Source organism: Oncorhynchus kisutch, unplaced genomic scaffold (genome assembly GCF_002021735.2).
Source record: "Oncorhynchus kisutch isolate 150728-3 unplaced genomic scaffold, Okis_V2 Okis03b-Okis08b_hom, whole genome shotgun sequence".
Taxonomy (NCBI): Eukaryota; Metazoa; Chordata; class Actinopteri; order Salmoniformes; family Salmonidae; genus Oncorhynchus; species Oncorhynchus kisutch.
Window position 1 is genome coordinate 9,119,343 of NW_022261980.1, and position 27,500 is coordinate 9,146,842.

General features: G+C 44.6%; 1 protein-coding gene across 2 annotated transcripts in view; it reads right to left on the reverse strand.

Moving 5' to 3' along the window:
* Positions 1 to 7,749: 7,749 nt before the first annotated feature.
* LOC109877229 (E3 SUMO-protein ligase PIAS1) overlaps positions 7,750 to 27,500 on the reverse strand; it is a 78,722-nt gene continuing 58,971 nt past the window's right edge. The window contains exons 3-14 of one of the 2 annotated variants that reach the window (XM_031812569.1): positions 25,871 to 25,955; positions 24,896 to 24,943; positions 21,984 to 22,074; positions 18,297 to 18,431; positions 17,369 to 17,474; positions 17,018 to 17,091; positions 16,652 to 16,812; positions 12,120 to 12,256; positions 11,624 to 11,813; positions 11,254 to 11,393; positions 10,341 to 10,381; positions 7,750 to 10,206 (exon numbers count right to left, since the gene is read on the reverse strand). In XM_031812569.1, coding sequence (XP_031668429.1) covers positions 9,805 to 10,206; positions 10,341 to 10,381; positions 11,254 to 11,393; positions 11,624 to 11,813; positions 12,120 to 12,256; positions 16,652 to 16,812; positions 17,018 to 17,091; positions 17,369 to 17,474; positions 18,297 to 18,431; positions 21,984 to 22,074; positions 24,896 to 24,943; positions 25,871 to 25,955 — 1,610 coding nt within the window. In that variant the 3' untranslated portion in view covers positions 7,750 to 9,804. Of the gene's footprint in view, positions 10,207 to 10,340; positions 10,382 to 11,253; positions 11,394 to 11,623; positions 11,814 to 12,119; positions 12,257 to 16,651; positions 16,813 to 17,017; positions 17,092 to 17,368; positions 17,493 to 18,296; positions 18,432 to 21,983; positions 22,075 to 24,895; positions 24,944 to 25,870; positions 25,956 to 27,500 lie in introns of both variants that reach the window. The other variant, XM_031812568.1, reaches the window with a different exon arrangement.

Here is a 27,500-nt window from a genome sequence, read left to right on the forward strand (position 1 = left end):
CAAAACCATGTGTGGTTTTATAAACATCTATATATTTAATCTCACCCCGTTGCCTTAATGATTGTATTGTGTCTCATGTCAAATGGACAACGAAAACATGACCGTCTTGACACCAATTACTGTAAATTGTCAATTTCTCTCTGAAGCCCACAAGCAGTGTTACGAGTACAACTTGATAGTTGATGACAGCTTTTACCGGTAGGCCTATGTATTTCCCAAACAAAATGCATTTTATATCGAAAACACTGCATTTATTGCTTAACAGGTCTACCTATTTGTATTTGGGGGTATTTTATTAGGATCCCCATTAGATGTTGCAAAAGCAGCAACTACTCTTCCTGGGGTTCAACACAAAACATGAAACATAACACAGAATGACATAATACAGAACATCATTAGACAAGAACAGCTCAAGGACAGAACTACATACATTTTAAACAGGCACCACGTAGCCTCCATGTCAATACACAAAACTATCTAGGTCCAATAGGGGAGAGGTGTGGTGCCGTGAGGTGTTGCTTTATCTGTTAAAAAATAATCAGTTTTGCTGTTTATTTGAGCAATATGAGATGAAAGGAAGTTCCATGCAGGTTCTATATAAAACACTTTCTTGAATTTGTTCTGTATTACAGACACATTAGGGTGTTAAGACATTAACGTATCCTACTGGTTATTCTAGAAGCATTGATGATTCATTGAGGACTTTATCCCCACACATGTGAGGAGCGCGTGTAAATATTTAGCATTTTATTAGAATTCCAAATGCTACGTAATGGAATCCTTTAATGTTCATGTCCCTCTCTGGAGCCGGCCAGCCATCTACCCACGGTAACCCCGACACGGCCGACCCGCGGTAACCCCGACCCGGCCGAACCCGCGGTAACCCCGACCCGGCCGACCCGCGGTAACCCCGACACGGCCGACCCGCGGTAACCCCGACCCGGCCGACCCGCGGTAACCCGACCCGGCGACCCGCGGTAACCCCGACCCGGCCGACCCGCGGTAACCCCGACACGGCTGACCCGCGGTAACCCCGACACGGCCGACCCGCGGTAACCCCGACAGGGCCGACCCCGGTAACCCAGACACGGCCGACCCACGGTAACCCCGACACGGCCGAGTTCAGGTGAGACATTTCTAATTGTATTTCTTAATTGTACTCTTCAAAGTCAAAATTCAACAAAAATACAAAAAATAAGAATATAATTATTTTTAATGAAAGAAAAGTTGAGGTAATCTCCATCTCCTTGGAGCTGTTCAATAGTCCAGTCCAAGATCATATGATGTTGACGGCACCATCTCACAAAGCCTCCATTAACCCCTAGGTAATGTGGGTGATGTTTCAACCCAAGTATCAAGGCCATGGTACATGTGTGTGATGTTTCAAAACCCAAGTAGCATAGGGCAATGGTACATGTGGGTGATGTTCAACCACTAAAGTAGCAAGGCCATGGGTATCATATGGGTGATGTTTCAACCCAAAGTAGCAAGGCCATGGTACATATGGGTGATGTTTCAACCCAAAGTAGCAAGGGCCATGTACGTGGGTGATGCTATCTACCATCCTACAGCACTCTGCCCTCTATACAGTGATGGCCTCAGCATTGCATCTGTAGCCAAGCAGAGGAAGAAGGGAAGCCAGCTGCTTCTAAATCACTCAGTCCTTCCTCTTCACTGCAACTCAATCTACCCACCCCAAACACAATTCCCTTCTCTCACACCAATCCCTTTACCACACAACCAATCCCTTTTCCTCACACCAATCCCCTTTCCTCACACCAATACCCATAATTGAATCTTCAGATAACCTTTGTCAATGCATTTGAATGCGTTCGGTTTTCGATTGAACCACAATAAATCTCAAATTAGGGGAATTTTCATCGTCACTTAAAGATAAATCAATGATTTGTCATCAGAGATCATAGAACTCACCACAAATACAAGTATATACTAGTTTCAACGACTTGTCAATCAATAACTGAGTAACTTTAATTAAACTGAGGCAACTGAGCCAGAGAAGCAAGCAGAGGGCAACAATGACCTTCAGAAACGTTTAACGATACCAAAAGATGCCAATGCAGTTCTAGAATCTCCATATTTTGACGACAAGCCTTCCCACACATGGCTCCTCCTAGACGGAGTAGTGTGCATAGTTATGACGTTTCCCTGCATGCTGCTATAAGCTGTTGGATTCCATAACGAATATGATCCTTTTAAATCTGTTCACTAATATGTGGTGAAGTATTTCCATCTCATAATGTAACTTCTAGAATAGAATAATGTAACTTCTAGAATAGATAATGTAACTTCTAGAATAGAATCATGTAACTTCTAGAATAGAATAATGTAACTTCTAGAATAGAATAATGTAACTTCTAGAATAGAATAATGTAACTTCTAGAATAGAATAATGTAACTTCTAGAATAGAATCATGTAACTTCTTGTCATTGCATCCCACTCCTTTGAGGCGTTGCTACACTAGTGACTAGTTGTACCCAAGAGTGTTGTGTACTGTTGGAGCTAGGAACACAAACATTTCTCTACACCTGCAATAACATCTGCTAAATATGTGTGTGTGACCAATACAATTTGATTTGATTTAGACTCTGCCTCGTCTAACGCGCACTGCAAAATGAGTGTCTACTGCCACCCAGTGTATGGTTGTGGTAATAACATACACTATTGTATATTCATGTATTTTGTAAGCCACTTATTGGCAGTGAAACATGTTACCATTCCACATGAGTATTTAATACTGTATGTATATGTTTCTGAAAGAGAGGTATAAAAGAGGTATAAAAACGCCACAGATCAGATTAGATTTTTGACAAGCTAATATATGGTACACATAAAATCGTGACTAGAGACAAAGGAACAAAATATGGATGATCCCATACCTTCAATCTATTTGTTTGTGAACTAAAATGAAGATAAAACCCATAGTTAACAAAAATGCTTTTTATTACATCTAAACTCCTATACATTAGACAGAAAACATTCAATAAAGTAACAATTTCTTCCAACGCAAGTAATAAATATTCTGTTTTCACCTAGTACTCTCTACAAACTGACATCGGTCTACTGTACAACGTTCCATCTTCCTTGAAAAGCCGTTTCATTCTCTGTTTGGAAATGTGAAAGCAGAACCTGGGGGTTAAGGCAGTGAGGGCAGCTGGCAACTTATCCGCTCTTTAAATTCATTTAGTAAATTGGACCTTTTTTAGGTTTAAAGTCCAATTTATTGTACAGCTTTACTTTTAAAAAAATATATAAATTAATTTCATCTGATGTTTTTGGATGACGCAAAAACACGAACTAACACTGGAGGAACTGACACTGGAGGAACTGACACTGGAGGAACTGACACTGGAGGAACTGACACTGGAGGAACTGACACTGGAGGAACTGACACTGTTGAAACACTTGGGATTGGGGGGGGTGATACGGACATCATAATATTACCAATGGGGGAGAGTGGGAGAGGACTTCACAATAAGGCCATTCCATGCCCATGTTAGGCTACACATAGCATTTGAAATGGGAACACATTCTATGATGTCTGCTCTCACCTTGTCTTAAAAACGGACAAAAAGAGATCACAGAGATCTAGAGCAATGACATCAACAACAAATCTGAAACATAAATAAACTCAAATCATCTAAATAAATAAAGACATTTCTGATTGGGTCAACTCCTAACCTCTAACCCCAAATCTTAGTCTCACTTTGTTGGTCTACCCTAAACTAGGGTTACCTAAACCAGCGCTTCCCAAACTCTGTCCTCACACACACACAGACACACATCCATGAAAATCAAACAGGTGTAAAAATAGATCCGATTTATATATATGTATATATTACAAAATAAATAAAATACTGCACAACATTGTTTATACAGAGAGGACATTTTTAAAACACGTCTGATGCTATCAAAGAGTCAATCAGTTAAGAGTAGGGGGGGGGGGGTCTCCATATCGACTTGCTGCAAAGTTGACCTGTTATTTGCTCTGGTTCAGGATACTAGATGGAGAGTGATTGGGGAAGCTGTCACAAGCGATTATCTATCTCCAGAGGGGAAAGCTAATTAGGCTTGAAGTGAAGAGCTGTGGAAGAGAAGAGGACTGAAGCACAAACACCTTGCGAGAATGACACTGCAGAGTTCTCTCTCTCTCTCTCTCCCTCCCTCCCTCCCTCTCTCTTTCCCTCCCCCTCTCTCTCTCTCTCCCTCCCTCTCTCTCTCTCTCTCTCCCTCCCTCCCTCTCTCTCTCTCCCTCCCTCCCTCCCTCCCTCCCTCCCTCCCTCCTCCCTCCCTCCCTCCCTCCCTCCCTCCCTCTCTCTCTCTCTCCCTCCCTCCCTCTCTCTCCCTCCCTCCCTCCCTCCCTCCCTCCCTCCTCCCTCCCTCCCTCCCTCCCTCCCTCCCTCCCTCCCTCCCTCCCTCCCTCCCTCCCTCCTCTAAAAAGCATCTGTTTTTGACTGTAGGTGACTGTGATGATTGTGACTATCACTAAAGCAGTGATTTTTGGAAAGTTTTAAAATGCAGTACAGTAGCCTGAACAAACCCTGTATTTTACTTTCATATTGTCTATGTTGGCGGAAAACTGATTCAGCAGGAAAAGGTGACAAACGTTGCTGTCATTGTTTCGATCCCGACACATTCTTTAATGTCTTCTGAAAGAGCTTTACATGGCAGTTGTTGACTTCCAATGACTATAGAGTCTCCTGTATATTTAACCAGCAGTGACTGTTGAGTTTGCGCTTAGTTCTATACCTTTATATCTGGTAATTCACTCATTCTATTATCGTTACATGTTCACTGTGTAAAGTCCTCTGTCTGTATTCTGTCTCTATATTGTCTATCACTCGAAGCACCATTTCACCATGTCACATTCTGACTGAGTCAATGACAATGACACAAATATTAATTTCCACAAAGTTTGCTGCTTCAGTGTCTTTAGATATTTTAGTCAGATGTTACTATGGAATACTGAAGTATAATTACAAGCATTTCATAAGTGTCAAAGGCTTTTATTGACAATTACATGGCATGCTGTCAATTAACTTCTGGGCCACATCCTGACTGATGGCAGCCCATTCTTGCATAATTAATGCTTGGAGTTTGTCAGAATTTGTGGGTTTTGTTTGTCCACCTGCCTCTTGAGGATTGACCACACATTCTCAATGGGATTAAGGTCTGGGGAGTTTCCTGGCCATGGACCCAAAATATTGATGTTTTGTTCCCCGAGCCACTTAGTTATCACTTTTGACTTATGGCAAGGTGCTCCATCATGCTGGAAAAGGGATTGTTCGTCGCCAAACTGTTCCTGGATGGTTGGGAGAAGTTGCTCTCGGAGGATGTGTTGGTACCATTCTTTATTCATGGCTGTGTTCTTAGGCAAAATTGTGAGTGAGCCCACTCCCTTGGCTGAGAAGCAACCCCACACATGAATGGTCTCAGGATGCTTTACTGTTGGCATGACACAGGACTGATGGTAGTGCTCAACTCTTCTTCTCCGGACAAGCTTTTTTCCAGATGCCACAAACAATCGGAAAGGGGATTCATCAGAGAAAATGACTTTATCCCAGTCCTCAGCAGTCCAATCCCTGTACCTTCTGCAGAATATCAGTCTGTCCCTGATGTTTTTCCTGGAGAAAAGTGGCTTCTTCGCTGCCCTTCTTGACATCAGGCCATCCTCCAAAAGTCTTTGCCTCACTGTGCGTGCAGATGGACCTGCCTGCTGCCATTCCTGAGCAAGCTCTGTACTGGTGGTGCCCTGATCCCGCAGCTGAATCAACTTTAGGAGACGGTCCTGGTGCTTGCTGGAATTTCTTGGGCGCCCTGAAGCCTTCTTCACAACAATTGAACCACTCTCCTTGAAGTTCTTGATGATCCGATAAATGGTTGATTTAGGTGCAATCTTACCGGCAGCAATATCCTTGCCTGTGAAGCCCTTTTTGTGCAAAGCAATGATGACGGCACGTGTTTCCTTGCAGGTAACCATGATTGACAGAGGAAGAACAATGATTCCAAGCACCACCCTCTTTTCGAAGTTTCCAGTCTGTTATTCAAACTCAATCAGCATGACAGAGTGATCTCCAGCCTTGTCCTCGTCAACACTCACACCTGTGTTAACGAGAGAATCACTGACATGATGTAAGCTGGTCCTTTTGTGGCAGGGCTGAAATGCAGCGGAAATGTTTTTTGGGGGGATTCAGTTCCTTTGCATGGCAAAGAGGGACTTTGCAATTAATTGCAATTCATCTGATCACTCTTCATAACATTCTGGAGTATATGCAAATTGCCATCATACAAACCGAGGCAGCAGACTTTGTGAAAATTAATATGCGTGTCATTCTCAAAACTTTTGCCCACAGTTGAGTTGGATGGAAACTGCCTCTCATATTAGCAATATCCCCATAGCATTTATAACACAGTAGATATGTCTGCCATTATCTCTACGAGGTAATTCCCTCCATCTCTACGGGGGTACTCCCCTCCACCTCTACGGGGTTACTCCCCTCCACCTCTACGGGGTTACTCCCCTCCACCTCTACGGGGTTACTCCCCTCCACCTCTACGGGGTTACTCCCCTCCACCTCTACGGGGTTACTCCCCTCCACCTCTACGGGGTTACTCCCCTCCACCTCTACGGGGTTACTCCCCTCCACCTCTACGGGGTTACTCCCCTCCACCTCTACGGGGTTACTCCCCTCCACCTCTACGGGGTACTCCCATCCACCTCTACGGGGTACTCCCCTCCACCTCTACGGGGTACTCCCCTCCACCTCTACGGGTACTCCCCTCCACCTCTACGGGGTACTCCCCTCCACCTACTCCCCTCCACCTCTACGGGGTTACTCCCCTCCACCTCTACGGGGTTACTCCCCTCCACCTCTACGAGGTACTCCCCTCCACCTCTACGGGGTACTCCCCTCCACCTCTACGGGGTACTCCCCTCCACCTCTACGGGGTACTCCCCTCCACCTCTACGGGGTTACTCCCCTCCACCTCTACGGGGTACTCCCCTCCACCTCTACGGGGTACTCCCCTCCACCTACTCCCCTCCACCTACTCCCCTCCACCTCTACGGGGTACTCCCCTCCACCTACTCCCCTCCACCTACTCCCCTCCACCTCTACGGGGTTTCTCCCCTCCACCTCTACGAGGTACTCCCCTCCACCTACTTCCCTCCACCTCTACGGGGTTTCTCCCCTCCACCTCTACGAGGTACTCCCCTCCACCTCTACGGGGTACTCCCCTCCACCTCTACGGGGTACTCCCCTCCACCGCTACGGGGTACTCCCCTCCACCGCTACGGGGTACTCCCCTCCACCGCTACGGGGTACTCCCCTCCACCGCTACGGGGTACTCCCCTCCACCGCTACGGGGTACTCCCCTCCACCTCTACGGGGTACTCCCCTCCACCTCTACGGGGGTACCCCCCTCCACCTCTACGGGGGTACTCCCATCCACCTCTACGGGGTACTCCCCTCCACCTCTACGGGGTACTCCCCTCCACCTCTACGGGGTTACTCCCCTCCACCTCTACGGGGTTACTCCCCTCCACCTCTACGGGGTTACTCCCCTCCACCTCTACGGGGTTACTCCCCTCCACCTCTACGTGGGTACTCCCCTCCACCTCTACGGGGTACTCCCCTCCACCTCTACGGGGTACTCCCCTCCACCTCTACGGGGTACTCCCCTCCACCTCTACGGGGTACTCCCCTCCACCTCTACGAGGTACTCCCCTCCACCTCTACGAGGTACTCCCCTCCACCTCTACGGGGTACTCCCCTCCACCTCTACGGGGTACTCCCCTCCACCTCTACGGGGGTACTCCCCTCCACCTCTACAGGGTACTCCTCTCTGCTATGACTTTAGCTGGAGTGTCTCACAAACAACCAGGTGAAAACAGAGAGGAAGAGTGTGTGATAGGTGGAGGATACTACTGATATGTAGTGCCCAGATACACATGCACTCTGTGTGGGTTGAGTTCATTCATGGTTTTGTGCAAAAAGTGACAAATGTGGTTGAATATGCAAAACCAAAGCAACAACAACAGAATATAAACAAGGTGTCAAATAAAAGCATGACATGACTGTGTTTCTGTATTTCTCAAGTTAAACAGGCATTCTGTGTCAACCGTAGTTTTAAGAACCATACACATGTCAACACATTTTCTGCTCAAATGTTGTCAAATTGAAATATTGTGCATAATGATAATGACTGCACAGACGGTTAATTGAAGGGTGGGGGGGGGGAAATGAAAGGCCCAATGCAGCCGTTTATATATCGATATCAAATCATTTCTAGGTAACATGAAGCACCTTACTGTAATAGATGACCATAAAAATGGGCAAAAATAGCTTTTTAGGAAGAAAAAAACCCGCTCTAAAGCAAGAATTTAGCCGAGACTGGTCCGGGAGTGGTCTGAGTGGGAAGGGGGGAAACTGAACACGAGCTGTTATTGGCAGAGAGGGTTTGGAAGTCTCTTTGCTATTGGTCTAGCAACCAATTTACCACATAGTGACGTCACCATGTAAAGCCAAAATTCCCGCCCAAACAAACCTGCTGATTACAAGGTCCTGTGTAGATTATTTTCATCCAGCAACTATCAGGAAATAAAACTGATTTACGTTTTTTTTCTCACACTTTTACCATGTTAGTTTCATCAGCCGTTGTGCACTATGATAAAAACACCTGGAAACAGAATTCTGACGCCACTGGCCCTTTAACAGATGAAAATCAGAAATGTCTAATATCACCCACCTAGCTATACACTCCCCACAGCATCAAGCTGAAGTCCTTAGGGAATGCATGTTTACGTCATTTAGCAGATCCACTTATCCAGAGAGACTTATTCATATATCTTACATATAACTTAGAACGCAGAATACCAAAACAAATTATACAGTAACAAACAAGTCAACCAGGGAAAATATATTGTCTTGGAGAATAAATTCAACTGTGATTTCAAAAATGAAGAGTAGAGAGAGATCGATAAGTTGAAAATGTCAAGAGGTAATGCCATGAATGTGTGAGGAAAATCCCCATCAGATCAGGATAAAAACCAAAGAAAAGTCATGAGATATTAAAGTTCATTATATCGAGGGGAAACGTATGTATATCTTCAGTCTCCACTTCAAAATAGCAACTGAAGTTACTTACGGGACAGAAAAATTATTCAATTAATTAATATACAAAAGTAAAAAGAGAAAATATACTTGTTGTTCTCTGTACACAGCGTTACCCGTTTTTGCACGGCGTTTCTGGTAGGTACCGGCAGGGAGCTGATCTAGGTCCAGTCTGTCGACTTCAGAGATGAAACCCATAGACCTCTCTGATATCAGTCTAGTGGAATGTCGTCAGGGAGCCGCCAGCTACCAACCGGTAACTGTTCTGGGGTCAGTCTAGTGGAATGTCGTCAGGGAGCCAGCTACCAACCGATAACTGTTCTGGAGTCAGTCTAGTGGAATGATGTCAGGGAGCCAGCTACCAACAGGTAACTGTTCTGGACTCAGTCAAGCAACACTAGGTGCCAATCCCATCCATCTGTGGGGTGTGACTTTATAACTGTTCCTGGGTCAGCCCAGTCAAACGACACCTCGGGACCGGCTCCGCCACAGACAGGTATTCCACTGTTCTGGAGTCAGCCTTAACAACACAACTCAAAACCAGAGCTGTAGACTGGGTGGGACCGTTAAACTGTTTCTGCGTCAGTTTAGTAGTCATGACTGCATCCTCCATTAAACAACCAACAAACCCTCTGTTTCGGAGTCAGTCGCTAGTCGCCGAAAACAAAATCGTCAGTCTAGTGAGATCACGTCGGGGACGGCCCCGTAGAGGGCTGCGGCCGCCACATCAGCACTGGACCGACCTCCTACGCCGGGGTGTGAGTGGGTGGGGTGTGTGTGTGAGTGCGTGGGGTGTGTGTGTGAGTGCGTGGGGTGTGTGTGAGAGTGTGTGCTGTGAGTGTCTCTCAGACTGCTAGAGGACACTAGGCTACTGCTGCTGCCACCGCTGCTGTTTCCTCCATCACCACCGTTGACGGGCGCCAGCGAGCCAGAGGAGGGCGCCCCAGATTGGTCCAGGAACAGCTGGGAGGAGGACGAGGAGGAGGTGGTGTAGGGACGGAAGTGGTTGAGAAGGAGCTCGTGGTCGTCCGAGGCCGAGGCAGCGGCGGCGGCGGCCATCACCATGTTGTAATGCTTCAGAGGAGGACAAACAGGTACATTCACTTATATTCATCTTGTTACCAAACCCAAGTTCTGGGAACATCTTTAGAGGCTAATAGTGTTGACTTCAGGAGGCCTACAGGGGGGGGGTTCCATCTAAAACATACCTGATGATTGTCCCCTTGTAGAAAGGAGAAGAAATTCAGATCTGTGAATAAAACAATGAACCAAACACAACATACAGTCATTCATTTTATTCACAATGAACCATGATCAGTACAGGTTCAACTGACTCAGACAAGTTAGTGTTTACTGTATACAGGGACATACTGGTCTCCACAGACCCTGAGGAGACTCTTGACGAAATGTGTCGAGGCAGTGTGTTGTACTAGGTTGGTGTGTGTGTGTGGTTGTGTATGTGTGTGTGTAGTTGTGTATGTGTGGTTGCGTAAGTGTGGTAATGTGTGTGTGGTTGTGTATTTGTGGTTGTGTGTGTGTGGTTGTGTATTTGTGGTTGTGTGTGTGGTTGTGTATTTGTGGTTGTGTGTGTGGTTGTGTGGTAATGTGTGTGTGTGGTAGTGTATTTGTGGTTGTGTGTGTGTGGTAATGTGTGTGAGTGGTTGTGTATTTGTGGTTGTGTGTGTGGTAATGTGTGTGAGTGGTTGTGTATTTGTGGTTGTGTGTGTGGTAATGTGTGTGTGTGTGGTTGTGTATTTGTGGTTGTGTTACCTGTGAGCTGGTTTGGGGCGTGGTAGTGTGTGTGTGTTACCTGTGAGCTGGTTTGGGGCGTGGTAGTATGTGTGTGTTACCTGTGAGCTGGTTTGGGGCGTGGTAGTGTGGACGGTAGTCCTGGATGAGGGGAGGTAGTGTGTTACCTGTGAGCTGGGTTGGGGCGTGGTAGTGTGTTACCTGTGAGCTGGGTTGGGGTGTGGTAGTGTGTTACCTGTGAGCTGGGTTGGTGGTGTGGTAGTGTGTTACCTGTGAGCTGGGTTGGGGTGTGGTAGTGTGTTACCTGTGAGCTGGGTTGGGGTGTGGTAGTGTGTTACCTGTGAGCTGGGTTGGGGTGTGGTAGTATGTTACCTGTGAGCTGGTTTGGGGCGTGGTAGTAGGGACGGTAGTCCTGGATGAGGGGAGGTACGGGGGGGATGTAGCTGGTGTCCACAGACGGCATGCTGGGGGTCCGGCTCACTGGGGACACCTGGTGGTGCAGGTTCAACACTCTGCAAACACACACACACAGCACAGAGAAAGAGAGACAGACAGACAGAGAGAATATTAACACACACAGAGGAGTGTAAGAGGTGTGTGAGAGGTGCGAGAGATGAGGGGTGAGAGGTGTGAAAGGGGTATGAGGGGTGAGAGGGGAGGGAGGGGCGGGAGGGGAAGGAGAGGTGAAAGGGGTGAGGTAGGTGAGATTGGTGTGAGGTGTATTGGTGGAGGTGGGCCTCACCCCTTGTTGACGATGGGAGGCGAGGTGGGGGACAGGGAGGGGCACGGCCTCTTGAGGGGCGGTTGGTCATCATCGTCGTCCTCTGAGGAGCTGTCCAGGGTCAGGTCGATCACCTCCACCTTCATCCTACTACTGCCCCCGTTGTGGGACGACGAGCTCCTCTGCTCCCCTACCGCCGACCGGTGCAAGCCTGGGGGGGAGAGACACGGGAAACAATCAAATCAATATAGCTAGCATATTTTGCAGTGATTTACACACCCCAGCATAGAGCAAGTGGCAACACAGTGGAATAGTCATCAGACATATAGTGTAATGATAACAAGCCAGAATAATATCATCTAACACAACGAGAGACACTGGGTTTGCAGCCTGTTGTTCCAGCACTGTTCTAACACACATTCTGATACAAGGTCCAACAAACAGAGTAGTGGAATCAGGCATGTTAAAAGCTGCAGGGCTGGACCAAAAGCCTGCCCTTACACACCGCCTCTCTCACCTTCCAGTCCGTTGCTGTAGGACGCTGACGAGACCTCCTGTACTTCCTTCTTTGTCCTCATGGGGGCCCAGTAGCCATCCTCCTTAAACTGGATCTCATCACAGTCTACACAGCTGTTCAGGATCTCCATAAACAACCTGGACAAGACAGACACACAGAAACAACAGTGTGAAGGTATACTGTACATGCAATGTCTTCACGTTGTGTTGCGGTCATTGTGTGTACGGTGTTATTTACGTTGTGTTGCAGTCATTGTGTGTACGGTGTTATTCACGTTGTGTTACAGTCATTGTGTGTACGGTGTTATTCATGTTGTGTTACAGTCATTGTGTGTACAGTGTTATTCACGTTGTGTTACAGTCATTGTGTGTACGGTGTTATTTACGTTGTGTTACAGTCATTGTGTGTAAGGTGTTATTCATGTTGTTTACTTGGTGTGTGTAAATACCTCTATACACTACAGATTGTATAAAATAGAAAAGACCATCTGAATCTCTCATGTAGGAATGAATAGAGTGGACTTGTACGCAGTATAACTGAATAGAGTGGACTTGTATACAGTATAACTGAATAGAGTGGTCTTGTATACAGTATAACTGAATAGTGGACTTGTATACAGTATAACTGAATAGAGTGGACTTGTATACAGTATAACTGAATAGAGTGGACTTGTATACAGTATAACTGAATAGAGTGGACTTGTATAACCGAATAGCGTGGTCTTGTATAACTGAATAGAGTGGACTTGTATACAGTATAACTGAATAGAGTGGACTTGTATACAGTATAACTGAATAGAGTGGACTTGTATACAGTATAACTGAATAGAGTGGTCTTGTATACAGTATAACTGAATAGAGTGGTCTTGTATACAGTATAACTGAATAGAGTGGACTTGTATAACTGAATAGAGTGGACTTGTATACAGTATAACTGAATAGAGTGGACTTGTATACAGTATAACTGAATAGAGTGGTCTTGTATACAGTATAACTGAATAGAGTGGACTTGTATACAGTATAACTGAATAGAGTGGACTTGTATACAGTATAACTGAATAGAGTGGACTTGTATACAGTATAACTGAATAGAGTGGACTTGTATAACTGAATAGAGTGGTCTTGTATACAGTATAACTGAATAGAGTGGACTTGTATACAGTATAACTGAATAGAGTGGACTTGTATACAGTATAACTGAATAGAGTGGACTTGTATACAGTATAACTGAATAGAGTGGACTTGTATACAGTATAACTGAATAGAGTGGTCTTGTATACAGTATAACTGAATAGAGTGGTCTTGTATACAGTATAACTGAATAGAGTGGACTTGTATAACTGAATAGAGTGGTCTTGTATAACTGAATAGAGTGGACTTGTATACAGTATAACTGAATAGAGTGGACTTGTATACAGTATAACTGAATAGAGTGGACTTGTATACAGTATAACTGAATAGAGTGGTCTTGTATACAGTATAACTGAATAGAGTGGACTTGTATACAGTATAACTGAATAGAGTGGACTTGTATACAGTATAACTGAATAGAGTGGACTTGTATACAGTATAACTGAATACAGTGGACTTGTATAACTGAATAGAGTGGTCTTGTATACAGTATAACTGAATAGAGTGGACTTGTATACAGTATAACTGAATAGAGTGGACTTGTATACAGTATAACTGAATAGAGTGGACTTGTATACAGTATAACTGAATACAGTGGACTTGTATAACTGAATAGAGTGGTCTTGTATACAGTATAACTGTATAGAGTGGTCTTGTATACAGTATAACTGAATAGAGTGGACTTGTATACAGTATAACTGATTAGAGTGGTCTTGTATACAGTATAACTGAGAAGGTTGTTTTTGTACATACTGTAGGTCAACTAGCAGAATCCCGCCCTATGGTTGGATGTGACTATCTGGATTCAATACCATTTCATGTTTGAAGAACACAACCACAGACCGTTCAACTCAACAACCCCCCAGCTAATAAGCACAAATTCATGCTGCTAATCAACTATTCTCAACTCCCTGTTTATTTTGATCACTGCTCACCCAAAATGTCACCCTATGGGTGAATATTGAATTTGTGCAGAAAAATAAGTTGGTTGCAACTGGAGCCATGTAAAGAATTGTTGGGCTCCACATTTGAAACCCATCAGGTCTGATGTGACCATTAAAGTCTGAAACTGGGCACAGAACATAAAGGAACTAAACCCAGAGGAATATACAGTGGCACGTTCCCGGATGATGTGCTACTTTCCAGCCTAAAAGTAAGAAAATCTGCACAAAATTGTAGGGGCTCCGCCGCAAGTTTCTGTGATACGGTATAATAACATAGATGTATACAGTATACACAGTGCCTTCAGAAAGTATTCATACCCCTGGACTTATTCCACATTTTGTTGTGTTACAGCCTTTGTTGTGTTACAGAACAGAATTCAAAATGGATTAAATAGATTCCCCCCCCTCACCCATACACACACACAATACCCTATAATGACATCACAACACCCCATAATGACATCACAACACCTCATAATGACATCAGAACACCTCATAATGACATCACAACACCCCATAAAGACATCACAACACCCCATAAAGACATCACAATACCCCATAATGACATCACAACACCCCATAATGACATCACAACACCTCATAATGACATCAGAACACCCCATAATGACATCACAACACCCCATAATGACATCACAACACCCCATAATGACATCACAACACCCCCCATAATGACATCACAACACCCCCCATAATGACATCACAACACCCCCCATAATGACATCACAACACCCCATAATGACATCACAATACCCCATAATGACATCACAACACCCCATAATGACATCACAACACCTCATAATGACATCAGAACACCTCATAATGACATCACAACACCCCATAATGACATCACAATACCCCATAATGACATCACAACACACCCCATAATGACATCACAACACCCCATAATGACATCACAACACCCCATAATGACAAAGTGAAAACGTGTTTTTAGACATTTTTGCACATTTATTGAAAATGAAATACAGAAATATCTCACTTACATAAGTATTCACACCCCTGAGTCAATACTTTGCAGGAGCTCCTTTGGCAGTGACAGTAGAGTGTTTCTGGGTAAGTCTCTGAGATTTCCACACCTGGATTGTGCAACATTTTTCCATTATTCCTTTCAAAATACTTCAAGCTCCGTCAATTGGTTTTTAATCATTGCTAGACAACCATTTTCAGGTCTTGCCATAGATTTTCAAGTAGATTTAAGTCAAAACTGTAACCAGGCCACTCATGAACATTCACTGTCTTCTTGTTAAGCAACTCCAGTGTAGATTTGGCCTTGTGTTTTTGTCCTACTGAACTGTGAATTCATCTCTGGTGGAAAGCAGACAACCTGGTTTTCCTCTAGGATTGTTCCTGTGTTTAGCTCCATTCAGTTTATTTTTTATCCTGAAATACTCCCCCAGTCCTTAACGATTACAAGCATACCCATAACATGATGCATCCACCACTATGCTTGAAGATATGGAGAATGGTACTCAGTAATGTGTTGTATTGAATTTGCCCCAAACATAACACTTTCTATTCAGGACAAAAATATAATTGCTTTGCAACATTGTTTGTATTATTACTTTAGTGCCGTGTTGCAAACAGGATGTAAGTTTTGGAATATTTTTATTCTGTACAGATTTCCTTCTTTTCACTCTGTCATTTAGGTTAGTATTGTTGCGTACCTACAATGTTGTTTTCTCCTGTCACAGCCATTCAACTCTGTTACTGTTTTATAGTCACCATTGGTCTCATGGTGAAATCCCTGAGCTGTTTCCTTCCTCTCCGGCAACTGAGTTAGGAAGGACACCTGTATCTCTGTAGTGACTGAGTGTATTGATACACCATCCGAAGTGTAATTACTAACTTTCCCATGCTCAAAGGGATATTCAATGTCTGCTTTTTATTTTAGTTATTTTTTACCAATCTACCTATAGGTGTCCTTCTTTGCCAGGCATTGGAAAACCTCTCTAGTCTTTGTGGTTGAATCTGTGTTTGAAATTCACTGCTCGACTGAGGGACCTTACAGATAATTGTATGTGTGGTGTACAGAGATGAGGTAGTCATTCATGTTAAACACTATTATTGAGTCCATGCAACTTATTATGTGACTTGTTCAGCACATTGTTACTCCTGAACTTATTTAGGCTTGCCATGACCAAGGGGTTTGAATACTCACTGACTCAAGACATTTCAGCTTTTCATTTTTTATTAATTACTACAAATTTTAAAAAACATACTTCCACTTTGACATTATGGTGTATTGTGTGTAGACCAGTGACAATTAAAAAAAATATGTAATCTATTTAAATTCAGGCTGTAACACAACAACATGTGGAATAATTGAAGGTGCTTGAATCCTTTCTGAAAGGCCTGTAGGACCACTATGTTCTGTATTAAATAGAGACACTAAGAGCTGGTACAGGCTTGTGGGTCTCACCCGTCAATGATGAGATGTTCGTAGGGGGCTTTCTTATCACAGACGGGACAAACCCAGGTGGGTTTCTTCTCATTCATCTGGATGTACAGCGTAGCGTCAAAACACTGCAGGTGGGAACACGTCAGCGCCCGGCACGGGATCATCAGACGCATCTTCCCCAGCTGCACACACACACACACACACACACACACACACACACACACACACACACACACACACAGACACACAGACACACACCCACCCACACCCACCCACACACAAACCACATACATAGTAGTTAAACGGTGATAGGGGTATTGAGACAAGTCGGGACACACACAGTAAAGCACAGTAATAGGGATATTAAGACAGAGGGTGTGTGTTTACCGGACAGAGCAGCGACACACGCAGGCTGGTGGTGGCGATTTCACTGTCTGGATCTGCAGTTAGCTTCTCTTTGACTGCAGGGGGACAGAGAACAGCATGAAGAAGAAGCAGCAATCATAACCACCTATACAAGACCTGCACAACCTTCTACAGTACATGAACACTTCACATGGAATATAGTACAGAGCGCCATGACAATACAGAACGAGACGCCTGGTTTCAACAGGCCAGAACTAAATATGTAGCTAGATACACGTGTGTCATGGACCCGTTCAGCCAGATCCATACATTTAACCTAGCATGCTAACAGTGCTAACAATGTAAACAGTGTGTCGTTCTGGCAACCCTTACTGAGTGCTCTGGAATGGTCTGGGTTCCTGATGCCTTTGGACCGTAGTCTCTGCAACAGTACTGTGGACGACTGCTGCTTGACCAGGTACACCGCCATAGAGTAGCTCTGAAAACACAGAAGGTGCTGTAGGGTTGTTAAAATCACTCTCTTTTTCATCCGGATCACTGCACTTTTCTACCGCACTTTTATTCATGTGTTTCTGCCCCACTGTTCTTACCAAACCAAAACATTATTTATACAGAGCATTTCTTACAGGAGTAAAGTCTAAGTGCTCAAAACATCAAATAAATTGGCCTCCCGAGTGGCGCAGACGTCTAAGGCATCTGTATCGCAGTGCTTGAGGCACCACTATAGACCCGGGTTTCGATCCCGGGCCGTCCGCGACCGGGAGACCCATGAGGCGGTGCACAATTGGCCCAGCGTCGTCCGGGTTAGGGGAGGGTTTGACCGGCAGGGATGTCCTTGTCCCATCGCGCTCTAGCGACTCCTGTGGCGGGCCGGGTGCAGTGCACGCTGACACGGTCGCCAGGTGCACGGTGTTTCCTCCGACACATGGGTGCGGCTGGCTTCCGGGTTAAGCGAGCAATGTGTCAAGAAGCAGTGCGGCTAGGCGGGGTCGTGTTTCGGAGGACGCGTGGCTCTCGACCTTTCACCTCTCCCGAGTCCGTATGGGAGTTGCAACGATGGGACAAGACTAACTACCAATTGGATACCAGGAATTTGGGTAGAAAAGGGGGCAATAATAACTAAATAAAAACATTTAAAACATTAAATTTAAAAAATATATATAGAAATACAACAAAAAATTATAATAAATAGGTCAGAAAGAAACTAAATGTTTTCTAGAAATGTTTACAATTAAGATAGACAACAATCAAATTAAGATAATTTTAAATGTATCATCTCTTCAATCTTATCATATCTTACCCTTCCAACCTCTGAGGTCCAAGACACCACGATGGTGTTGGGGACTGTGGTGGATAATCTGACCACTGAGGTAATGTTGATGGGCCGGCTGGGGCGCTTCGGCTCCACACCGTTTTTCGTTGGAGGAAGATAACCCTGAGAGGGGGGGAGAGAGGGATAGAGAAAGAGAGAGGGAGGGAGAGAGAAGGGAGAGAGACAGGTGGAGGGAGAGAGGAGAAGGGAGAGAGACCGGTGGAGAAAGAGAGAGGGAGGGAGAGAGAAGGGAGAGAGAGAGAGAGGGAGGGAGGGAGGGAGAAAGGGAGGGAGAGAGGGGGGGAGAAAGAGAGGGGGAAAAGTCACACCACATCTCAATCAAATGTTTATTGTAATTGAAGGTATGGTTTGTGTTTAACTAGCAGTAACTAGCAGTACTGTACAGTGTGTAACTAACAGTACTGTACAGTGTGTAACTAGCAGTACTGTACAGTGTGTAACTAACAGTACTGTACAGTGTGCAACTAACAGTGACTAACATTACTGTACAGTGTGTAACTAGCAGTACTGTACAGTGTGTAACCAGCAGTACTGTACAGTGTGTTTCCACCCCCTCAATCAAATGTTTATTGTAATTGAAGGTATGGTTTGTGTTTAACTAGCAGTACTGTACAGTGTGTAACTAACAGTACTGTACAGTGTCTAACTAACAGTGACTAACATTACTGTACAGTGTGTAACTAGCAGTACTGTACAGTGTGTAACCAGCAGTACTGTACAGTGTGTAACTAGCAGTACTGTACAGTGTGTAACTAGCAGTACTGTACAGTGTGTAACCAGCAGTACTGTACAGTGTGTAACTAACAGTACTGTACAGTGTGTAACCAGCAGTACTGTACAGTGTGTAACTAGCAGTACTGTACAGTGTGTAACTAGCAGTACTGTACAGTGTGTAACTAGCAGTACTGTACAGTGTGTAACTAACAGTACTGTACAGTGTGTAACTAACAGTGACTAACATTACTGTACAGTGTGTAACTAGCAGTACTGTACAGTGTGTAACCAGCAGTACTGTACAGTGTGTTTCCACCCCCTCAATCAAATGTTTATTGTAATTGAAGGTATGGTTTGTGTTTAACTAGCAGTAACTAGCAGTACTGTACAGTGTGTAACTAACAGTACTGTACAGTGTCTAACTAACAGTGACTAACATTACTGTACAGTGTGTAACTAGCAGTACTGTACAGTGTGTAACCAGCAGTACTGTACAGTGTGTAACTAGCAGTACTGTACAGTGTGTAACTAGCAGTACTGTACAGTGTGTAACTAGCAGTACTGTACAGTGTGTAACCAGCAGTACTGTACAGTGTGTAACTAACAGTACTGTACAGTGTGTAACCAGCAGTACTGTACAGTGTGTAACTAGCAGTACTGTACAGTGTGTAACTAGCAGTACTGTACAGTGTGTAACTAGCAGTACTGTACAGTGTGTAACTAGCAGTACTGTACAGTGTGTAACTAACAGTACTGTACAGTGTGTAACTAACAGTGACTAACATTACTGTACAGTGTGTAACTAGCAGTACTGTACAGTGTGTAACCAGCAGTACTGTACAGTGTGTTTCCACCCCCTCAATCAAATGTTTATTGTAATTGAAGGTATGGTTTGTGTTTAACTAGCAGTAACTAGCAGTACTGTACAGTGTGTAACTAACAGTACTGTACAGTGTCTAACTAACAGTGACTAACATTACTGTACAGTGTGTAACTAGCAGTACTGTACAGTGTGTAACCAGCAGTACTGTACAGTGTGTAACTAGCAGTACTGTACAGTGTGTAACTAGCAGTACTGTACAGTGTGTAACTAGCAGTACTGTACAGTGTGTAACCAGCAGTACTGTACAGTGTGTTTCCACCCCCTCAATCAAATGTTTATTGTAATTGAAGGTATGGTTTGTGTTTAACTAGCAGTAACTAGCAGTACTGTACAGTGTGTAACTAACAGTACTGTACAGTGTCTAACTAACAGTGACTAACATTACTGTACAGTGTGTAACTAGCAGTACTGTACAGTGTGTAACTAGCAGTACTGTACAGTGTGTAACCAGCAGTACTGTACAGTGTGTAACTAGCAGTACTGTACAGTGTGTAACCAGCAGTACTGTACAGTGTGTAACTAACAGTACTGTACAGTGTGTAACCAGCAGTACTGTACAGTGTGTAACTAGCAGTACTGTACAGTGTGTAACTAGCAGTACTGTACAGTGTGTAGCTAGCAGTACTGTACAGTGTGTAACTAACAGTATTGTACAGTGTGTAACTAGCAGTACTGTACAGTGTGTAACTAGCAGTACTGCACAGTGTGTAACTAACAGTACTGTACAGTGTGTAACTAGCAGTACTGTAGTGTGTAACTAGCAGTACTGTACAGTGTGTAACTAACAGTAACTAACAGTACTGTACAGTGTGTAACTAGCAGTACTGTACAGTGTGTAACTAACAGTAACTAGCAGTACTGTACAGTGTGTAACTAACAGTACTGTACAGTGTGTAACTAACAGTACTGTACAGTGTGTAACTAACAGTACTGTACAGTGTGTAACTAACAGTACTGTACAGTGTGTAACTAACAGTACTGTACAGTGTGTAACTAGCAGTACTGTACAGTGTGTAACTAGCAGTACTGTACAGTGTGTAACTAACAGTACTGTACAGTGTGTAACTAGCAGTACTGTACAGTGTGTAACTAACAGTACTGTACAGTGTGTAACTAGCAGTACTGTACAGTGTGTAACTAGCAGTAACTAACAGTACTGTACAGTGTGTAACTAGCAGTAACTAACAGTACTGTACAGTGTGTAACTAGCAGTACTGTACAGTGTGTAACTAGCAGTACTGTACAGTGTGTAACTAACAGTACTGTACAGTGTGTAACTAGCAGTACTGTACAGTGTGTAACTAACAGTACTGTACAGTGTGTAACTAACAGTAACTAGCAGTAACTAACAGTACAGTGTGTAACTAACAGTACTGTACAGTGTGTAACTAGCAGTACTGTACAGTGTGTAACTAGCAGTACTGTACAGTGTGTAACTAGCAGTACTGTACAGTGTGTAACTAGCAGTAACTAACAGTACTGTACAGTGTGTAACTAGCAGTAACTAGCAGTACTGTACAGTGTGTAACTAGCAGTACTGTACAGTGTGTAACTAGCAGTACTGTACAGTGTGTAACTAACAGTACTGTACAGTGTGTAACTAGCAGTACTGTACAGTGTGTAACTAACAGTACTGTACAGTGTGTAACTAACAGTAACTAGCAGTAACTAACAGTACAGTGTGTAACTAACAGTACTGTACAGTGTGTAACTAGCAGTACTGTACAGTGTGTAACTAGCAGTACTGTACAGTGTGTAACTAACAGTACAGTGTGTAACTAACAGTACTGTACAGTATGTAACTAGCAGTACTGTACAGTGTGTAACTAGCAGTACTGTACAGTGTGTAACTAGCAGTACTGTACAGTGTGTAACTAGCAGTACTGTACAGTGTGTAACTAACAGTACTGTACAGTGTGTAACTAGAAGTACTGTACAGTGTGTAACTAGCAGTAACTAACTGACAGTAACTAGCAGTACTGTACAGTGTGTAACTAACAGTACTGTACAGTGTGTAACTAGCAGTACTGTACAGTGTGTAGAGTTGTGTTTCTTACCGGGAGGTTGCATGGCTTCCCGTTCACCTTCACACACAGATTGGGCGGAAAGTGGTCTTCCTGAGGACAACTCGTCTCAGAGAGACAAAACCTGCACACACACACACACACACACACACACACACACACACACACACACACACACACACACACACACACACACACACACACACACACACACACACACACACACACACACACACACACACACACACACACACACACACCATAATGGGCATATTGCAATGAAGAATGGCCACTAGATTATGGCCAGCTGATCTCTCGGTAAACCATCAATACGTGCGAAATTCACCTGCACAGCTCATCTCAATTGCATCCAGCATTGGCCACCCCCTAAGACAGATGTCAGGGTTATGTTTCCACCCCCTAAGACAGATGTCAGGGTTATGTTTCCACCCCCTAACCCCTCCCTAAGACAGATGTCAGGGTTATGTTTCCACCCCCTAAGACAGATGTCAGGGTTATGTTTCCACCCCCTAAGACAGATGTCAGGGTTATGTTTCCACCCCCTAAGACAGATGTCAGGGTTATGTTTCCACCCCCTAAGACAGATGTCAGGGTTATGTTTCCACCCCCTAAGACAGATGTCAGGGTTATGTTTTCACCCCCTAACCCCTCCCTAAGACAGATGTCAAGGTTATGTTTCCACCCCCTAAGACAGATGTCAGGGTTATGTTTCCACCCCCTAAGACAGATGTCAAGGTTATGTTTCCACCCCCTAAGACAGATGTCAGGGTTATGTTTCCACCCCCTAAGACAGATGTCAGGGTTATGTTTCCACCCCCTAAGACAGATGTCAGGGTTATGTTTCCACCCCCTAAGACAGATGTCAGGGTTATGTTTCCACCCCCTAACCCCTCCCTAAGACAGATGTCAGGGTTATGTTTCCACCCCCTAAGACAGATGTCAGGGTTATGTTTCCACCCCCTAACCCCTCCCTAAGACAGATGTCAAGGTTATGTTTCCACCCCCTAAGACAGATGTCAGGGTTATGTTTCCACCCCCTAAGACAGATGTCAGGGTTATGTTTCCACCCCCTAAGACAGATGTCAGGGTTATGTTTCCACCCCCTAAGACAGATGTCAGGGTTATGTTTCCACCCCCTAAGACAGATGTCAGGGTTATGTTTCCACCCCCTAAGACAGATGTCAGGGTTATGTTTCCACCCCCTAAGACAGATGTCAGGGTTATGTTTCCACCCCCTAAGACAGATGTCAGGGTTATGTTTCCACCCCCTAAGACAGATGTCAGGGTTATGTTTCCACCCCCTAAGACAGATGTCAGGGTTATGTTTCCACCCCCTAAGACAGATGTCAGGGTTATGTTTCCACCCCCTAAGACAGATGTCAGGGTTATGTTTCCACTCCCTAAGACAGATGTCAGGGTTATGTTTCCACTCCCTAAGACAGATGTCAGGGTTATGTTTCCACCCCTTAACCCCTCCCTAAGACAGATGTCAGGGTTATGTTTCCACCCCCTAAGACAGATGTCAGGGTTATGTTTCCACTCCATAACCCCTCCCTAAGACAGATGTCAGGGTTATGTTTCCATCCTCATTGCAACCAACATTTTTCGCCTTCTGGTGGGAATTATCTTCGGAACATTTTAGTACGGCAATTTTACCTGACAATGAGCAATTTAATATATTGATCAGGACCTACATAGTGGTTTTAGTATAGTGGGAGGATATATATTAATCAGGACCTACATAGTGGTTGTAGTATAGTGGGAGGATATATATTGATCATGACCTACATAGTGGTTGTAGTATAGTGGGAGGATATATATTGATCAGGACCTACATAGTGGTTGTAATATAGTGGGAGGATATATATTGATCAGGACCTACATAGTGGTTGTAGTATAGTGGGAGGATATATATTGATCAGGACCTACATAGTGGTTGTAATATAGTGGGAGGATATATATTGATCAGGACCTACATAGTGGTTGTAATATAGTGGGAGGATATATATTGATCAGGACCTACGTAGGGGTTTTAGTATAGTGGGAGGATATATATTAATCAGGACCTACATAGTGGTTGTAGTATAGTGGGAGGATATATATTGATCATGACCTACATAGTGGTTGTAGTATAGTGGGAGGATATATATTGATCAGGACCTACATAGTGGTTGTAATATAGTGGGAGGATATATATTGATCAGGACCTACATAGTGGTTGTAGTATAGTGGGAGGATATATATTGATCAGGACCTACATAGTGGTTGTAATATAGTGGGAGGATATATATTGATCAGGACCTACATAGTGGTTGTAATATAGTGGGAGGATATATATTGATCAGGACCTACGTAGGGGTTGTAGTATAGTGGGAGGATATATATTGATCAGTATATATATTGATCAGGGCCTACATAGTGGTTGTAGTATAGTGGGGGGATATATATTGATCAGGATATATATTGATCAGGACCTACATAGTGGTTGTAGTATAGTGGGAGGAAATATATTAATCAGGACCTACATAGTGGTTGTAGTATAGTGGGAGGATATATATTGATCAGGACCTACATAGTGGTTTTAGTATAGTGGGAGGATATATATTAATCAGGACCTACATAGTGGTTGTAGTATAGTGGGGGGATATATATTGATCAGGATATATATTGATCAGGACCTACATAGTGGTTGTAGTATAGTGGGAGGATATATATTGATCAGGACCTACATAGTGGTTGTAGTATAGTGGGAGGATATATATTGATCAGGACCTACATAGTGGTTGTAATATAGTGGGAGGATATATATTGATCAGGACCTACATAGTGGTTGTAGTATAGTGGGAGGATATATATTGATCAGGACCTACATAGTGGTTAATAGAATCCTACTAGAAGTAGAACAATGAGTTCTATCAACTGACCGTAATTGAACTTGTACTGTGAATTCACATTTGGTCCCCGAGATGTCCCTGAAAAACACAGACGGACATTAAAGGGTTGGTAGGGTAGAGGGTTGGTAGGGTACATGGTAGTATAGGGTACGTTGGCAGGGTAGAGGGTTGGTAGGGTACATGCTAGTATAGAGTACGTTGGTAGGGTACATGGTAGTATAGGGTACATGGTAGTAAAGTGTATATGGTAGGGTAGGGGATAGGTAGGGTACGTTGGTAGGGTACATGGTAGGATAGAGGGTGGGTAAGGTACGTTGGTAGGGTACATGGTAGTAAAGTATATATGGTAGGGTAGAGGGTAAGTAGGGTACGTGGCAGTATAAGGTACATGGTAGTATAGAGTACATGGTAGGGTAGAGGGTAGGTAGGGTAGAGGGTAAGTTGGTAGGGTAGAGGGTAGGTAGGGTATATGGTAGGGTATATGGTAGGTAGGGTACGTTGGTAGGGTTATGGTAGTATAGAGTACATGGTAGGGAAGAAAGTAGGTAGGGTAGAGGGTAGGTAGGGTACGTTGGTAGTATAGGGTACATTGTAGGGTAGACGGTAGGTAGGCTACGTTGGTAGGGTAGAGGATAGGTAGGGTACGTTGGTAGGGTAGAGGATAGGTAGGGTATGTTGGTAGGATGCATGGTAGTATAGGGTACATGGCAGGGTAGAGGGTAGGCAGGGTACGTTGGTAGGGTACATGGTAGTATAGGATACATGGCAGGGTATGTTGGTAGGGTACATGGTAGTATAGGATACATGGCAGGGTAGGCAGGGTACGTTGGTAGGGTACATTGTAGGGTAGAGGGTAGGTAGGGTACCTTGATAGGGTACATGGTAGTATAGGATACATGGCAGGGTACGTTGGTAGGGTACATGGTAGTATAGGATACATGGCAGGGTAGAGGGTAGGCAGGGTACGTTGGTAGGGTACATGGTAGAGCAGAGGGTGTCTCTTACATTGAGCTGCTAATCTGTTGGACTTGCTGCGGTGTTAGTGCGAACGCAAAACACGTTTCCTGAAACCGCTGGCTGTTGTCCGATGCTGCAGAAAGAGAAAGAGAGACAGAGGGGGAGAGAGAGAGAGAGACAGAGAGAGAGAGACAGAGAGAGAGAGAGAGACAGAGAGAGAGACAGAGAGAGAGAGACAGAGAGAGAGAGACAGAGAGAGAGAGAGAGAGAGAGAGAGAGAGAGAGAGGGAGAGAGAGAGAAACACAGAGGGAGAGAGACAGAGAGAGAGAGAGAGAGAGACAGAGAGAGAGAGAGACAGAGAGAGAGAGAGACAGAGAGAGAGAGACAGAGAGAGAGAGAGAGAGAGAGAGAGAGAGAGAGAGAGAGAGGGAGAGAGAGAGAGAGAGAGAGGGAGAGAGAGAGAGAGAGTGAGAGAACGAGACAGAGAGAGCGAGACAGAGAGAGCGAGCGAAAGAGCGAGAGAGAGTGAGACGGAGACAGAGAGCGAGAGAGGAGGTACTGGTTAGTGATAAGTGAGGGGAACTGTAGAGGACAGTGAACAATCAGAAGAACAATCTGGCCTTTATGGCCATGTACTCTTATAATCTCCACCTGGCACAGCAAGAAAAGAGGACTGGCCACCCCTCAGAGCCTGGTTCTTCTCTAGGTTTCTTCCTAGATTCCTGTCTTTCTAGGGAGTTTTTCCTAGCCACCGTGCTTCTACATCTGCATGGCTTGCTGTTTGAGGTTTTAGCCTGGGTTTCTGTACAAGCAAGTGCGACATCAGCTGACGTAAAAAGGGCTTTTTAAATACATTTGATTGATTGAACAGAGACTTAGTCCCTTTTCAGTGAGAGGTCTGTTCACTCAACCGATCAGACGATACAGGGTCCTTTACCCACAACAGGGATGGTTGTTCTTCACACCAGTTATCCTCCAGACAGACTTCTCAAAACAAAACTGGCTACCAGGAACGATCTGAGAAAAGGACGGGTGTGCTATCTTGTCATCGATGCCAGTAGAAATGGGGGCTTCAGCAATACGGAACGTGTAATATAGTCAATTGGTAGGGTGACAGTACAGTTTGAACCCAGCACGGGCAGAGATCCTAAGAAAAACACAGATCAAAAGACCGTTTTGTCTCGTCGTCATTCACCTCCTCAACAAACTGGGTCCGTGTACAGCCGTGGGCTTGGTGGAGTGGTGTAGTGCAACAGTGGGGCGCTGAAGTGCTGCCTGGGGGGGGGCTTACGGAGTGGGAGAAACAGCCCTGTATGAAGACAGACTGTGGGGGTAGTACGGCCCCAGCCTGTAGTTCAGCAGTAAACAGCCCTGTATGAAGACAGACTGTGGGGGTAGTACGGACCCAGCCTGTAGTTCAGCAGTAAACAGCCCTGTATAAAGACAGACTGTGGGGGTAGTACGGCCCCAGCCTGTAGTTCAGCAGTAAACAGCCCTGTATGAAGACAAACTGTGGGGGTAGTACGGCCCCAGCCTGTAGTTCAGCTGTAAACAGCCCTGTATGAAGACAGACTGTGGGGGTAGTACTGCCCCAGCCTGTAGTTCAGCTGTAAACAGCCCTGTATGAAGACAGACTGTGGGGGTAGTACTGCCCCAGCCTGTAGTTCAGCAGTAAAC